Source organism: Martes martes (assembly GCF_963455335.1).
Source record: "Martes martes genome assembly, chromosome: 10".
NCBI classification, from domain to species: Eukaryota; Metazoa; Chordata; class Mammalia; order Carnivora; family Mustelidae; genus Martes; species Martes martes.
Window position 1 is genome coordinate 62,246,882 of NC_137898.1, and position 14,508 is coordinate 62,261,389.

At 36.5% G+C, this 14,508-nt stretch overlaps 1 protein-coding gene across 1 annotated transcript in view; it reads left to right on the plus strand.

Annotated features, from left to right (window-relative positions):
- The window catches only part of ACER3 (alkaline ceramidase 3), a 162,755-nt gene that overhangs the window by 38,486 nt on the left and 109,761 nt on the right, over window positions 1-14,508 (plus strand). The window contains exon 2 of the mRNA XM_080817447.1: window positions 11,064-11,174. Coding sequence (XP_080673573.1) covers window positions 11,064-11,174 — 111 coding nt within the window. The remainder of the gene's footprint in view (window positions 1-11,063; window positions 11,175-14,508) is intronic.

Here is a 14,508-nt window from a genome sequence, read left to right on the forward strand (position 1 = left end):
AAATCCAGGTCTCTTTTCTTTCTTTTAGTCTTTTTTTTTTTTTAAGAGTTTGTTTATTTACTTAAGAGAGAGTGTGAAAGAGAGAGCCTTTACCAGGGAGGGGGGAACAGGGTAGAAGAAGAGGGAGAAGCAGACTTCCCACTGAGCAGGGAGCCTGATATGGGGCTTGATCCCGGGACGTCTGAGGGGAAGGCAGATGCTTAACTGACTGAGCCACCCACATGCTCCTCTTTTAGTCATTTTCATATTCAGTTTTACTTTCTTTTTAAAATTAAATATTTCTAATACTTTTTTAAGGTTATGTCTAATATCCTATAAAACTGTATCTTTTTCTTAATTGATCCATTCTTTTATCTCTCTTTATATGTAAAGCTTATTAGCAAAACACACTGCCATCTGCTATAACCATTGTTAAATTAAAAGAGAAAGAAACACATAATTTTATGAATAATACTAGAGGATAAGGAAGAAACTACTATACTCTGATTTCACCGAGCATGCATGTATGGATTTATTCATTCTACCAGACTTTCCTTAGTGCCTGCTCTGTCCTTGGTATTGTACCAAGTGAAAAGCATTATAAATATGAGTTAGACATGGCCCCTGTCCAAAAAAGTTCATAGTCTAATAAGGCAGCTTGTTATGCTTTCTTTGGACAGCTTTAATTTTAGAATGTTTTGCCTTATATTGAGTGGAAATCTACTTCTCTGTAACTTCAGTGATTTTAATTTTGAGAGTTTACAGCTTCTGGAAGCCTTGTTCACCCGTAGTTTAACAATCCTTCAGATATTTGAAGACTGGAATCATGCCGTTCTCATATGATGTGTTTTATTAGTTAAGCGAATGATTCCTTTATTTTAGTCTCTTCTCTCAGTACTTAGGATTTGTGTTTGTGTAAAGTACCTATAAATAGGTAAACATTCCAAAGAGAAGCTGAAGTAAAGCAGAGAAGGATGGCCACTACCCATCTCTTCACATTTTTACCTCTAAATTTTGCTTTGAGGTAGTATATTCAGATTTTCCCTAAGAATAGTCTACTGTCATCTTTCTCTTTGGATCTTTCTCTTACAGTTGTCCTTATTCTGTCTGTCACAGCAGCCTATATTTGTGGTTTACAGTTTCTCATTCTAATTTGTAAAACTTTGCATTGTCCTTAACTGAGTTTTAGGTAGTTTATAAGACTCTCCTACCCCCTGCCTCCAGGTGATTTGAAATGTGTTTCTGATTTTCATAGTATTGACATCTCAGCTGAATTTAATATTATCTGTACCTTTAGGCATATTTTGATTCCTTTATCTCAGCCATCAGTAAAGATTTTCGTTAGTTTGAATCCTAGGACCCTCTGAAATGGCATCTTCTTCAGGTCTCAGCATCTTCTGCAAGTTTACTTAAAGCTATTGAAAACTGTTGTTTGGATATATAACTATCAGTCTGTCTAGTTCCCCACCTTATGTTTTCACCTTCCACTGAGGCAAATTACTTTGCTATTTGTGCAATTGGGAATTTACTTAAAACATTTTTAATAGAATACTCTTTGATATAATTTTTTAAAAGATTTTATTTGTTTATTTTGGAGAGAGAGCATGAGTGGGGGAAGGGGTAGAGGGAGAGAGAGAGAATTCCAAGCAGACTCTGCACTGTGTGGAGCCTGACTCGGGACTTGATCTCACAACCTTGAGATCATGACCTTAGCCTGATCAAGCTGATCATGATCAAGCCTGACCAACTGAGCCACCTGGGCACACCCTCTTTGGTGTAATTTTTAAAATATTAATAAGGACCTTCTTTACACAAACATTGTGCTAGTACATTAAAGGGTAAGTACATTGACTGTAAGGACGGATAGACCTGGAATAAGATCTTGGCCCTGCCATTTGTTTACTGTGAGAACTTGGGTAAATTAAATAATCTCTTAGCCTGGGGCACCTGGGTGGCATAGTCGGTTGAGTATTTGCCTTCTGCTCTTGTCATGATGCTGGAGTCTAGGGATCGAGTTCTGCATCTGGCTCCCTGCTCAGCAGGGGTCTTCTTCTCCTTCTGCTCCTTCCCCCAACTCATGCTCACTCTCTCTCTTGCTGTCTCTCAAGTAAATAAATAAAATCTTTAAAAAAATTAATCTCTTAGCCTGACTTTATTGTTTGCTTAATGGGACAATAATGTTTCAATAGGTTGTTGTGAGAAGCAAGTTAGCACATGTATAATGTGAAGTTCTGTACTTGGTACTTAACATACCAGTATACTTAACATACCAGTAGACTTTAGTTCGTTTTTCTCTTTTAAGGATCTAAATCAAATCTTATCTTATCTATGAAACTATCCCCAACTGTTTTATTCCCTTTCCTAAAAGTTTCTTTAATTTTTATTTTATGAAAGTGATGAATTAAAAATATAAAAATCCAGTACATTAAAAAATAAATAAAAATCCAGCTAGTGGTAGAAGAATTGTACTAAAACCAAAAAGCAGTGCCTTTCCCTCATTTCTTTCTACCCTCTAGTTCTACTCCCTAGAAGCAAAACTTTTTTTTAACAGCAGTTTTATTGAGGTAGAGTTGGCATACAACAGAGCGTGCATACTTGAGGTGTATAAATCAAGTTTTGACATATATATACACATGTGAAACCATCACCACAGTCAAGATACTGAAGACACCTCAGCTCTACCCCACACTCAATTGTTCTTCTTTCTGACGCTATAGGTTAGTTTATATTTCTCTAGACTTTTATATGAACTGTTTTCATTCTTGTCTGCTAATTCTTATATATGTGTCAGTTCTGGATTGGTTTCACTGGATTATTTGTCTCACTATGGGTTGTGTTTCTTTTTTCTGTGCGTGGTAATTTTTTTTTAAGATTTATTTATTTATTTTAAAGGGAGAGAGAGAGAGAGAGACCATGTACACCAAGTAGCGGGGAAGGATAGAGGGAGAAGAAGGGAGAGTCTTTGAGCAAACTCTCTGCTGAGCACAGAGCCTGGTGTGAGGCTCCATCCCACAATTCTGAGACCATGACCTGAGCCAAAACCTGAGAGTTGGACGCCCAACCTACTGAGCCACCCAGGCACCCCATATGCGTGGTAGTCTTTGAATGGATGCCAGACATTTTGTATTTTACCTTGTTGGGTGCTGGATATTTTTTGTATACCAGAAATAGCCTTGAATTTTGTTCTAGGATTCAGTTAAGTTACTTAGGAATCAATTTTTATTTTAAATTTTGTCTCTGGTGTTATTGAGATATAATTGAAAACAGTTGACCCTTGAGTAATATGGAGCTGTGGAATATGGATCTGCCCATGCAGTCAAAAAGCCATGTATAACTTTTGACTCCCCAGGATATAACTATTAATAACTTACTGTTGACCAGAAGCCTTACCAATAACATAACAGTTGATTAACAAATATTTTGTGTTATATGTAACATATACTGTATGTTTATAATACAGTATGTTAAAGAAAAGAAAATATTAGTAAGAAACTCATAAGGAAAAGAAAATATATGTACAATACTGTATTATATTTATTGGATCTGTGCAGTTCAAACCTGTGTTGTTCAAGGGTCTACTGTGTAATGTTATATGTTTAAGGTATACAACATGTTGATTTCATAAACATATATTGTAAATGATTACCAGCATAGCATTATATAATTACCTGTCACATAATTGCTGCGTGTGTGTGTGTGTGTGTGTGTGTGGTGAGAACATTTAAGATGAACTTTCTTAGCAACTTTTAAGTATATATTATAGTATTATTAGCTGTAATCACTGTGCTGTACATTAAATCTCCAGAATTTGTTAATCCTATAACTGGAAGTTTGTACACCTTGGCCAATATGTTCTCATTCTCCAGTTCCCCACCCCAACCCTTGGTAACTACCATTCTATTCTCTATTTCTCTGAATTTGGCTTTTTTAGATCCCAAATATACATGATGTCATATAGTATTTGGTTATCAGGGTAAGCTGGATTCATGAATACCAGTTTGGAAGTATAACCTTCTCTTCTATTTTTTGGGAACAGTTTGAGAAGGTTTGGTGTTAATCCTTTTAAGTATTTAGTAGAATTCACCAAGGAAAGTGCTTGTCCTCAGCTTTTCTGTGCTGGGAGGCTTTTGATTACTGATTCACTATCCTTACTTGTTATTGTTACTATTAAGATTTTCTTTTTCTTCCTGATTCAGTCTTGGTGGATTGTATATATCTAGGAATTTATCCATTTCTTTTAGGTTTTCCAATTTGTTGGCATATAATTGTTCCTAGTAGTCTCTCATGATCCTTTATGTTTCTTTGGTATTAGTTGTAATGTCCTCTTTTAGTGGTGATTTTATTTATTTGAATTCTCTTGCTTTTTTTCTGAGTTAGTGTAGCTGAGGGTTTGTCAGTTTTTCTCTTTTAGAAAGCCAGCTCTGAGACACCTGGGTGGCTCAGTTGTTAAGCGTCTGCCTTTGGCTCAGGTCATGATTCTAGTGTCCTAAGGTGGAGTCCAGCATCAGGCTCCCTGCCTACTTCTCTCTCCGGCTACTCCATGCTTGGGCTCCCTCTCTAGCTTTCTCTCTCTGTCAAATAAATAAATAAAATCTTTTAAAAATAAATAAAAATTAAAAACCAGCCCTTCATTTCATTAATCGAATACATTTATTTCTATTCTGATTTTTATTTCTTTCCTTCTCCTAACTTTGGGCTTACTTTTTTCTAGTTCTTTGAGGTATAAAGTTAGGTTGTTTATTTGAGATTTTTCTTTCTTCTTCTTTAAAGATTATTTATTATATGAGAGAGGGAGAGAGAACATGCTTGTGGCATGGGGAAGACAGGAAAAGAGAGAGAGAATCTCAAGCAGACTCCAGTAAGCACGGAGCCTGATGTTAGGCTCCATCCCACAACCCCAGGATCACAATTGGAGCTGGAATTAAAAGTCTGATGTTCAACTGACTGAGCCCCAGGCACCCCAAGATTTTTCTTTCTTTTTTTTAAAAACAGGTATTTGTTGCTATAAACCTTCCTTTTAGAATTATTTTTTTAAAACATTTTATTTATTTATTTGACAGACAGAGATCACAAGTAGGCAGAGAGGCAGGCAGAGAGAGAGGGGGAAGCAGGCTCTCCGCTGAGCAGAGTCCGATGTGGGGCTCGATCCCAGGACCCTGAGATCATGACCTGAGCCGAAGGCAGTCTTAAATCACTGAGCCACTCAGGTGCCCCTCCTTTTAGAATTATTTTAACTGCATCCCATAAATTGGTATATTGTTTCTATTTTCATTATTTCAAGATATTTTTTAATGTAACTTTTGATTTCTTCTTTGCTCTATTTGTTGTTCAGGAATATGTTGTTTAATTTCCACATATTTGTGCATTTCTAGTTTTCCTCCATGTTATTGATTTCTAGTTTTATACCACTGTGGTCAGAAAAGATACTTTGTATGATTTCAGTTTTAAAATTTTGCTAAGATTTGTTTTGTGACATATAATCTATCCTGAAGAATGTGTATTCTGCTGCTCTTGGTTGGATGGAATGGTCTATATCTGTTAGGTCCTTTTGGTGTCAAGCATAGTTTAAGTCCAACTTTTCTGTATTAGTTTTCTGTCTGGATTTACTATTCATGTAGAAAGTGGGGTATTGAAGTCTACTCTTAATTGTATTGTCTATTTCTTCCTTCATATCTGTTAGTGTTGCTTAATATATTTATATGCTCTCATGTTGGGTACATACATACTTACAGTTATTATATCCTCTTGATGAATTAAGCCTTTGTTATTGCATAATGATCTTCTTTGTCTTTTTTTACAGTTTTTGTCTTGAAGTCTATTTTGTCTGAGTATAGCTATCCCTTCTCTCTTTTGGTTTCCCTTGCATGGAATGTCTTTTTTCCATACCATCTCTTTGAGCATATGCATGTCCTTAAAGCTGAAGTTAATCTCTTGTAGCTGGCAAGCATACAGTCAGGTCTTGTTTTTTATCCATCTAGCCACTGTGTGCCTTTTAATTGCAAAATTTACATTTAGATTTTAGATAATTTACATTTTGATTTAGATAATTTATTTTTTAGATAATTTACATTTACATTTAGAGTACTTATTGATAGTTAAGGACATACTAATGCCATCTTTTTGTTTTCTGGCTGTTACATAGTTCCCCTATTCCTTTCTTCCTCTTGCTGCCTTATTTTGTTTTTGTTTGTTTGTTTTTAAAGATTTTATTATTTATTTGACAGACAGAGATCACAAGTAGGCAGAGAGGCAGGCAGAGAGAGAGGAAGGGAAGCAGGCTCCCTGCAGAGCAGAGAGCCCAATGTGGGGCTTGATCCCAGGATCCTGGGATCATGACCTGAGCCGAAGGCAGAGGCTTTAACCCACTGAGCCACCCAGGTGCCCCGCTGCCTTATTTTGTGAATTGATGATTTTCTGTAGTTATATGCTTTGATTCCCTCCTCTTTATTTTTCTGTAGGTTTTTGCTTTGTGGTTACTCTGAGGCTTACCTAAGACAACATATAGATGTAACAGCCTTTTTTTCTGCTGGTAACAACTTTGCTTGCTAATACTCTACCCTTTTATTCTCTTCCTTGTAAGTTTTTGGATATAACAGTTTACCTCTTTTTTTATTGTCTGTTCATTAATAAATTATTATAGTTAGAGTTTTTTTGTTTTAAATTCCAGAATGGCTAACATACAATGTTATATTAGTTCCAGGTGTACATTGTAGTGATTTAACAATTCTATACATTACTCAGTGCCCTTTATGATAAGTACATTCTTAATCCCCATCCCTTATTTAACCCATTCCTCCCCCACCTCCCCTCTGGTAACCATCAGTTTGTTTTCTATTGTTAGGGATCTGTTTCATGGTTTCTCTTGCTCTCTTTTTTTTTTCCTTTGCTCATTTGTTTTGTTTCTTAAATTCCACAAAAGAGTGAAATCATATGGTATTTGTCTTTCTCTGACTGGCTTATTTGACTTAGCGTTATACTCTAGATCCATCCATGTTGTTCTAAATGGCAAGATTTCATTCTTTGTTATGGCTGAAAAATATTCCATTGTGTATACATATGCTACATCTTCTTTATCCCTTCATCTGTGGGTGGAAACTTGGGCTGCTGCCAGAATTTGGCTATTGTTAATTATGCTATAATAGCATGGTGTGCGTATATCCCTTCAAATTAGTGTTTTCACATTCTTTTAAAATTTTTATCATTATTTTGATATTTTATAATATTATAAATATTTTATAATTTTAATGTTACTATTTGATATTAATATTTTATTGCTATTATAAATAGAAAACATTATAAATTTTTAAATATTTATTTATTTGACAGAGAAAGAGAGAGCACATGAAGGGGGAGCAGCAGGCAGAGGGAGAGGGAGAAGTAGCCTCCCCACTGAGCAGGGAGCCAGATTCGGGCTCCATCCCAAGACTCTGGGATCATGACCCGAGTTGAAGGCAGCCGCTTAACCGTCTGAGCTGCCCAGGTGCCCCAGTGTTTTCATATTCTTTGGGTAAATACCCAGTAGTGCGATTACTAGATTTTAAGGTAGTTCTATTTTTAACTTTCTGAGGAAGCTCCATACTATTTTCCGCAGTGGCTGCACTAGTTTGCATTCCCACCAGCAGTGCACGGAGGTTCCTTTTCTTCCACATCCTTCCCAACACCTGTTGTTTCCTGTGTTGATTTTAGCCATTCTGACAGGTGTGAGGTGATACCTCATTGCAGTTTTGATTTGCATTTCCCTGACAAATGATGTTGAGTGATGTTGAGCATCTTTTCATGTGTCTATTGGCCATCTGCATGTCTCTTGGTGAAATGTCTGTTCATATTTTCTGCCAATTTTTAAATTGGATTAAATTTGGTTTCTTGGGTTTTGTATCAGTCCCTTTTATATTTTGGATACTAACACTTTATTGGATATGTGATTTGTAGCTATAGTTTTGGGTTTTTTTGCAACTATAGTTATTTTTATTACTTTTGTCCTTTCACCTTTATAAGTGATAGAGGTAAGTGATTAATATACCAGTGTATTACGGTATTATGGTATTCAGACTTGGACCATATGCTTACCTTCACCAGTGTGTTGTTTATTTTTATATATATTCATGTTACTAGTTAGCATTATTTCATTTCAGCTGGAGATCTTTCTTCATGGTTTCTTTTTGTTTTTAGAGATTGAGAGAACACGAGTGGGAGAGGGGGAGGTACAGAGGGTGAGAAAGAGAAAGAGAATCCCAGGCAGGCTCCATGCTCAGCATGGAGCCCAGTGCTTGGCTTGATCTCATGACCCTGAGATTATGACCTGAGCCAAAATCAAGAGTCGGTCGCTTAACTGACTGAGCCACCTAGGTGCCCTGATCTTGTGGGGGTTGTTTTGTTGTTGTTTTTTTAGATTTTATTTATTTGAGAGAGAGAGAGAGAGAGAGCCCAGTTTGGGGAGGGACAGAGGGAGAAGCAGTCTGTCCCTTGAGCAAGGAGCCCAATGCATGGCTTGTTCCTAAGGCAGTCGCTTTACTGGTTGAACCACCCAGGCATCCCCTGATCTTGTTTTCTAATGTAAACGTTTATAGCTATAAATTTTGCCTTAGTGCGGCTGTTGTTTCATCCCATGAATTTTGGGATGTTGTGTTTATTTTAATTTATCTCTAAGTATTTTCTACTTTTGTCTTTTGATTTCTTCTTTGATCAATTGGTTGTTCAAGAATATGGTGTTTATCAAAACAGTGTATGGTACTGGCACAAAAACAGACACATTGATCAATGGAACAGAATAAGGAGCCCAGAAAGAAACCCATGCTTATATGGTCAACTAATCTCCCAACAGGGGGGCAAGAATATATAATGGGAAAAAGAGGGGCGCCAGGGTGACTCAGTGGGTTAAGCCTCTGCCTTCGGCTCAGGTCATGATCTCAGGGTCCTGGGATCGAGCCCCACATTGGGCTCTCTGCTCAGTGGGGAGCCTGCTTCCTCCTCTCTCTCTCTCTCTCTCTCTCTGCCTGCCTCTCTGACTACTTGTGATCTCCTTCTGTCAAGTAAATAAATAAAATCTTTTTAAAAAAATGGGAAAAAGACAACCCCTTCATAAATCGTGCTGGGAAAACTGAATAGCTACATGCAAAGAAATGAAACTGGACCACTTTCTTATATCATACACAAAAATAAGCTCAAAATGGATTAAAGACATAAATGTAAAAACTGGAATCCTAAAACTCCTAGAAGAAAAAATTGGGGTTCTTTTATTAAGAAAAAAAGGAGAGTGATATTGGGATGGCAAATAGCCCCCCAAAATATAGGAAAGAAAAGAATATGTCATTTAATTTCCACAGACTTGTGAATTTTTGTTTGGTTATTTTTAACTTCATTTTGTTGTGGTTGAGGAAGTATTTTGTATGTTATCTATCTTTTCAAGTCTGTTGAAAACTTGTAGTCTAACATATGGCCTGTCCAAATGTTCCATGTGTATTTGAGAAGAATGTATATGCTATACAGTAGAGTGTCCTGTACATGTCCATTAATTGATATTTGTTATAGCTTCTGTGTTGAAAATTACTCATTTCGAATTTTGAATGCTTTGTGCCACTTTATTCTACCCAGAATCAATTTATAAAATAGTTTATCCATTTCTTTCCCCTTTTTACTACTTATTTCTGCTTTGGGGTGTTTATTATTTCTTTGCTTTTCATGTTTGAGGTTTGTTTCTGGTTTGTAAAGATAGGAACAAAAATCAGATGAAGAGCCATTGTTAGAAACAAGAAATTAAATATATTACCATAAAATGAAATTTCAAAAAGACTATGCAAAATACATACCCCAATTTGTTGCTGTTTGATTCAGTAGACAAAAGTAACACAATTCTGTATTTTATCTTATCATTAGTCTATCTGTGGACCATTCTTTCAGTCTCAATACCTACCTTTTCCAACTAATTTTTTGCTGAATCTTTGGGGTTCTTTTTGAGATACTTCTTTTTGTCTTTAGAATTACCTTTAAGGGGCACCTGGGTGGTTCAGTTGATGAAGCATCAGCCTTTGGTTCAGGTTGTGATCCTGGGGTCCTGGGATCAAACCCTGTATTGGACTCCCTACTCAGCAGGGAGCCTGCTTCTCCCTCTGTAGCTCCCCCTGCTTGTTCTCTCTTATGCTTTCTCTCTCTCTGTCAAATAAATAAATAAAATCTTAAAAAAAAAAAAAGAATTTTCTTTAGTGACTGTTCTGATTGAAAAATCTTAGTTTTGGGACACCTGGGTGGCTCTGTTAGTTAATCATCTACCTTTGGCTCAGGTCATGATCCCTGGGACGTGGGATAGAGTTCTACAAGGGGCTTCTTGCTCAGTGGGGAGTGTACTTCTCCTGCATGATGCTCTCCCCCGTTTGTGCTTGCTCATTCTCTCTCTCTCACTCTGACTAATAAATAAATAAAATCTCTAAAAAAAAAAGAAAAATCTAAAAAAAAAATCGTAGTTTTACTTGTCAAAAGTTATCTTTAGTTGGATCTTTTTTTTTTTTTTTTTTTTTTAAGATTTTGTTTGAGAGAGAGAGAGAATGAGAGAGAGTTCAGGAGAAGGGGGAGGGTTAGAGGTAGAAGCAGATTTCCCACTGAGGAGGGACTCTGACATGGGACTCAGTCCTAGGACTCCAGGGTCATGACCCAAGCTGAAGGCAGTCACTTAGCCAACAGAGCCACCCAGGTGCCCCTATTTGGATCATTTTACAGTATTTATTTATTTTTTTATTTTTTTTAAAGATTTTATTTATTTATTGGACAGACAGAGATCGTAAGTAGGCAGAGAGGCAGGCAGAGAGAGAGGAGGAAGCAGGCTCCCTGCTGAGCAGAGAGCCCGATGCGGGGCTCCATCCCAGGACCCTGGGATCATGACCTGAGCCGAAGGCAGAGGCTTTAACCCACTGAGCCACCCAGGCGCCCCTACAGTATTTATTTTGAGTAGAGAATTATTTTCCTTGTAAATATGTTTCCACCATCTTTCTCAGAAGTCACCTATTTAACTTTTATTAAGGGACAAGTTCATGTATTTTTATTTAAAGTGGTATTGACTAATATAATTATTTTCTTGTGTTCTTCTCTTATAGGGAATACAGTGAGTAACCTGATTATGATTATACCTCCAATTTTTGGTGCAATTCAGAGTGTTAGAGATGGACTGGAAAAGCGGTACATTGCTTCTTATTTAGCACTCACAGGTATGTGTAACACTTCATCTAAAAATGATATACAGTATTCTGATGGATTATTTTTCTCATTCATACTTAAAATCGGTTTTTAATTTTGTGTTACTACACAACTTGAACATATTCTGAAACTTCTGATTTAAAACTCCAGTACACTGAACTGCATTTTGAATACAGTTTTTAAAAAATCAGAATATTTCAAGCATACAGAAAAGAATAGAGATAATATAACAAATATACCCATGTGTCTTATCCCTCAGCTTTGTCAGATGTTAGTACTTTGTGATATTTGTTTCAGATTTTTTTCTTTTTTAAGGAAATAAACTACTAGATAAAATTGAACCTACGTTTGTATTCCTGCGTGGTTTTATTCCCTTCATCCTCCCAGCTCATCCTCCTAGAGTTAATCTCTACACTTAATTTGATTATCATTTTCTCAGGTGTTTTTGTGTTTATACTACGTATATATGTATACTTTAAAGTATATATAATATGGTTTGCATATTTTCAAACTATTTAAAAGGTATTGTACTGTATCTAACCTTTTGCAACTTACTCATATTCCTGTATCTTGTCTGTGGGGCAGGGACTGTGTCTTGGTTATCTTTGTATCCCTATTGACTGGCAATTTAGTGGTATTCAATAAGTGTTGGGTGGATGGGTGAATGAACTTTATCAGGGCCTAAGATGGGAAAATCTCTATGTCATGTTCTTGCATTATCATCATAAAAGAAAAATAACAAAGTTGATTCTAGTTTGTTTCTTTTATATATAACCTTCTAAACACAATTTCTTGTTTTAGCCCAAAGTATTATTTATACATAGGTAGAAAGGACTTTTAATTACTACGGATCAATAAACTATAATGTGTCATATCAGATGCTGTAATGTGTCATATCAGATTCTACTGTAATTAATCATTGGATATGAGAGACTTCAGTTTCAGAATCTATTTCTCATATGCATGATATTTTAAGGAAGTTTTTTGTTTTGGGGCACCTGGGTGGCTCAGTGGGTTAAAGCCTCTGCCTTCGGCTCAGGTCATGATCCCAGGATCCTGGGATCGAGCCCCGCATCGGGCTCTCTCCTCAGCAGGGAGCCTGCTTCCTTTCCTCTCCCTCTGCCTGCCTCTCTGCCTACTTGTGATCTCTGTCTGTCAAATAAATAAATAAAATCTTAAAAAAAAAAGTTATTTGTTTTAAGAAAGTTACTTCAAAAGGAAGACTTGTTCACAAACTTAGCTCTTTGCTTTATTTCCTGGGATTTTTTTTAAAAAGATTTATTTATTTATTTTTAGAGTATAGATGGGTAGGGACAGAGGGAGAGGGATTCTAATGCAGACTCCACACTGAGCATGGAGACTGACTCGGGGGTTGAGCTCAGGACCCTGAGATCATGATCATGACGTGAGCCGAAACCAAGAGTTGGAGGCTTAACCGACTGCACTACCTAGGTGCCCCTATTTCCAGGGATGTTTTAAGAATGTTTATAAAATACTGACAGGTCACAATCAGTAATAACAATAAGAATGAAAAGATTTGTGGGACTTCCTGGTTGCCTAGGATAATAGTGTCCTCCTAAATTAGAATTTGTCCACTCATCCTCCCAGAAAACCACACATTTTAAGAAAGAAAGTTCATAGTACCACACTTATTCAATACTGTGAACTTCAGATCATTTTTAAATAAGTAAAAACACCAGTTTCCAATAGAATTATCTTTGAAGCTTTAGAGTTGGGAGAGTTTGAAAAACTGCATGAAAAAGAGGAGAGGGGTCGAGAGCCAAAGTCTGAAAAAAAAAATCTGCACACTAAATGCAAAATTTCTGAAAGCAGTCTGAGATCTGGTAGATTACAGTACTGGCTAAAGGTAAAGACTTTAAAGTGTGTAAGACCTAAGGTAGGTCTTACTGCTTCTGGGAAAGAGATATATAAAAAGGGGATGGGACTGGGGTGCCTGGGTGGCTCACTTGGTTAAGTTTCTGACTCTTGATTTTGGCTCAGGTTAGGATCTCAGGGTCTTGGGATTTGAGCCCTGCATCAGGATCTGTGCTGAATGTGGAGCCTGCTTGGGATTCTCTCTCTCTCCTTCTCTCTTAAAAAAAAAAAAAAAAAGCATTTAACAAAAGAAAGAGGGAGGGACCCTTGGAGATATGTCAGTGAAGGGAAAGAAGGAAACTAGGGGGAGGAATTAAGATCCTGTGGAAACAGATGAACTAATCAGACCCTTTCTCCTTCACTCCCTGTATTGCCCAAGTAAGTAAGTATATATGAAAGAGGGCACTGAACCTCACTATTCTGACAGAAGGGAGCAGTCTTGAGCTAGGAATTTTTAGGCCCCCCAAAATCTTGACTCTTTCCTCCATAGGGGCCAAAAGAAGCAGTCTACATCCATATAAAATTACTGGAAAAAGAAAACAGAAAATGCAAGTCAAGATTTTTTGGTTCATGGACATCTTTCCCCCACAATTAGTTACAAAGCAGAAGGAAACTATAGCATAAAACTCCAAGCAGAATTAACTAGCCTCAAAGAAATGAATCAAAAATTCAGAAACAAATAACACCCTCTTCTAAAAGAAAGAAAATTAGAATTGATTAAACTTAGGAAAGATATTGAAGCTGAATTACAATGTGTTGAATATTTAATAAGGGCTACTTAAGAAGGCAGAGAAGTAAGCAAAAGAATGAAAATTAGATGATGAAAAGGGCCAGAGAGAAAGTGATTGAAATGGAAGAGAGGCAGAGAAGACTTCATAAACATATCACTGGAGTCCCTGGAGAAGAAAAACAAAACAGTGAAATAGAACTTACATTTAAAATTATAATTAAAGAAACTTTAGAAACAAAAGAAAAAAAAATGAATCCGTATTGAAAGGCCCATTTTTGCCTCCTAAAACTGTCTTGGAATGATTAACTCTGAAACATAGCCTTGTAAAACTACTGGATTTTAAAAATGAAAAAAAAATCCTTAAAGCTCTAGTGAACAAGGGCCCCTTATTGACTAAGGCAAAAAAAATAGGCCAGCATTACACCTCATCAGCAACACAAAGAAGGGTACCACTGGAACAGCATTTTTAGTGTCAGCCACACATTTTCAATTCTAATCAAGTTGTTTTCAGATATCCAGGGTATAGAAAGAATTTTTAAACATGCAAGTCTCACTGACTATTATATACATGACTCCTTCCTCATGAATCTGTGAGCACTGTACTAATTTAGTAGCTACTAGCCACATTGGCAATTTAAATTTAAATTAATTAAAATTAGATAAAACATAAAATTCAATTTCTCTGTTGCACTAGCCACATCTCAGGTGCTCAATACTCATAGGAGGCTTGTGGCTACCCT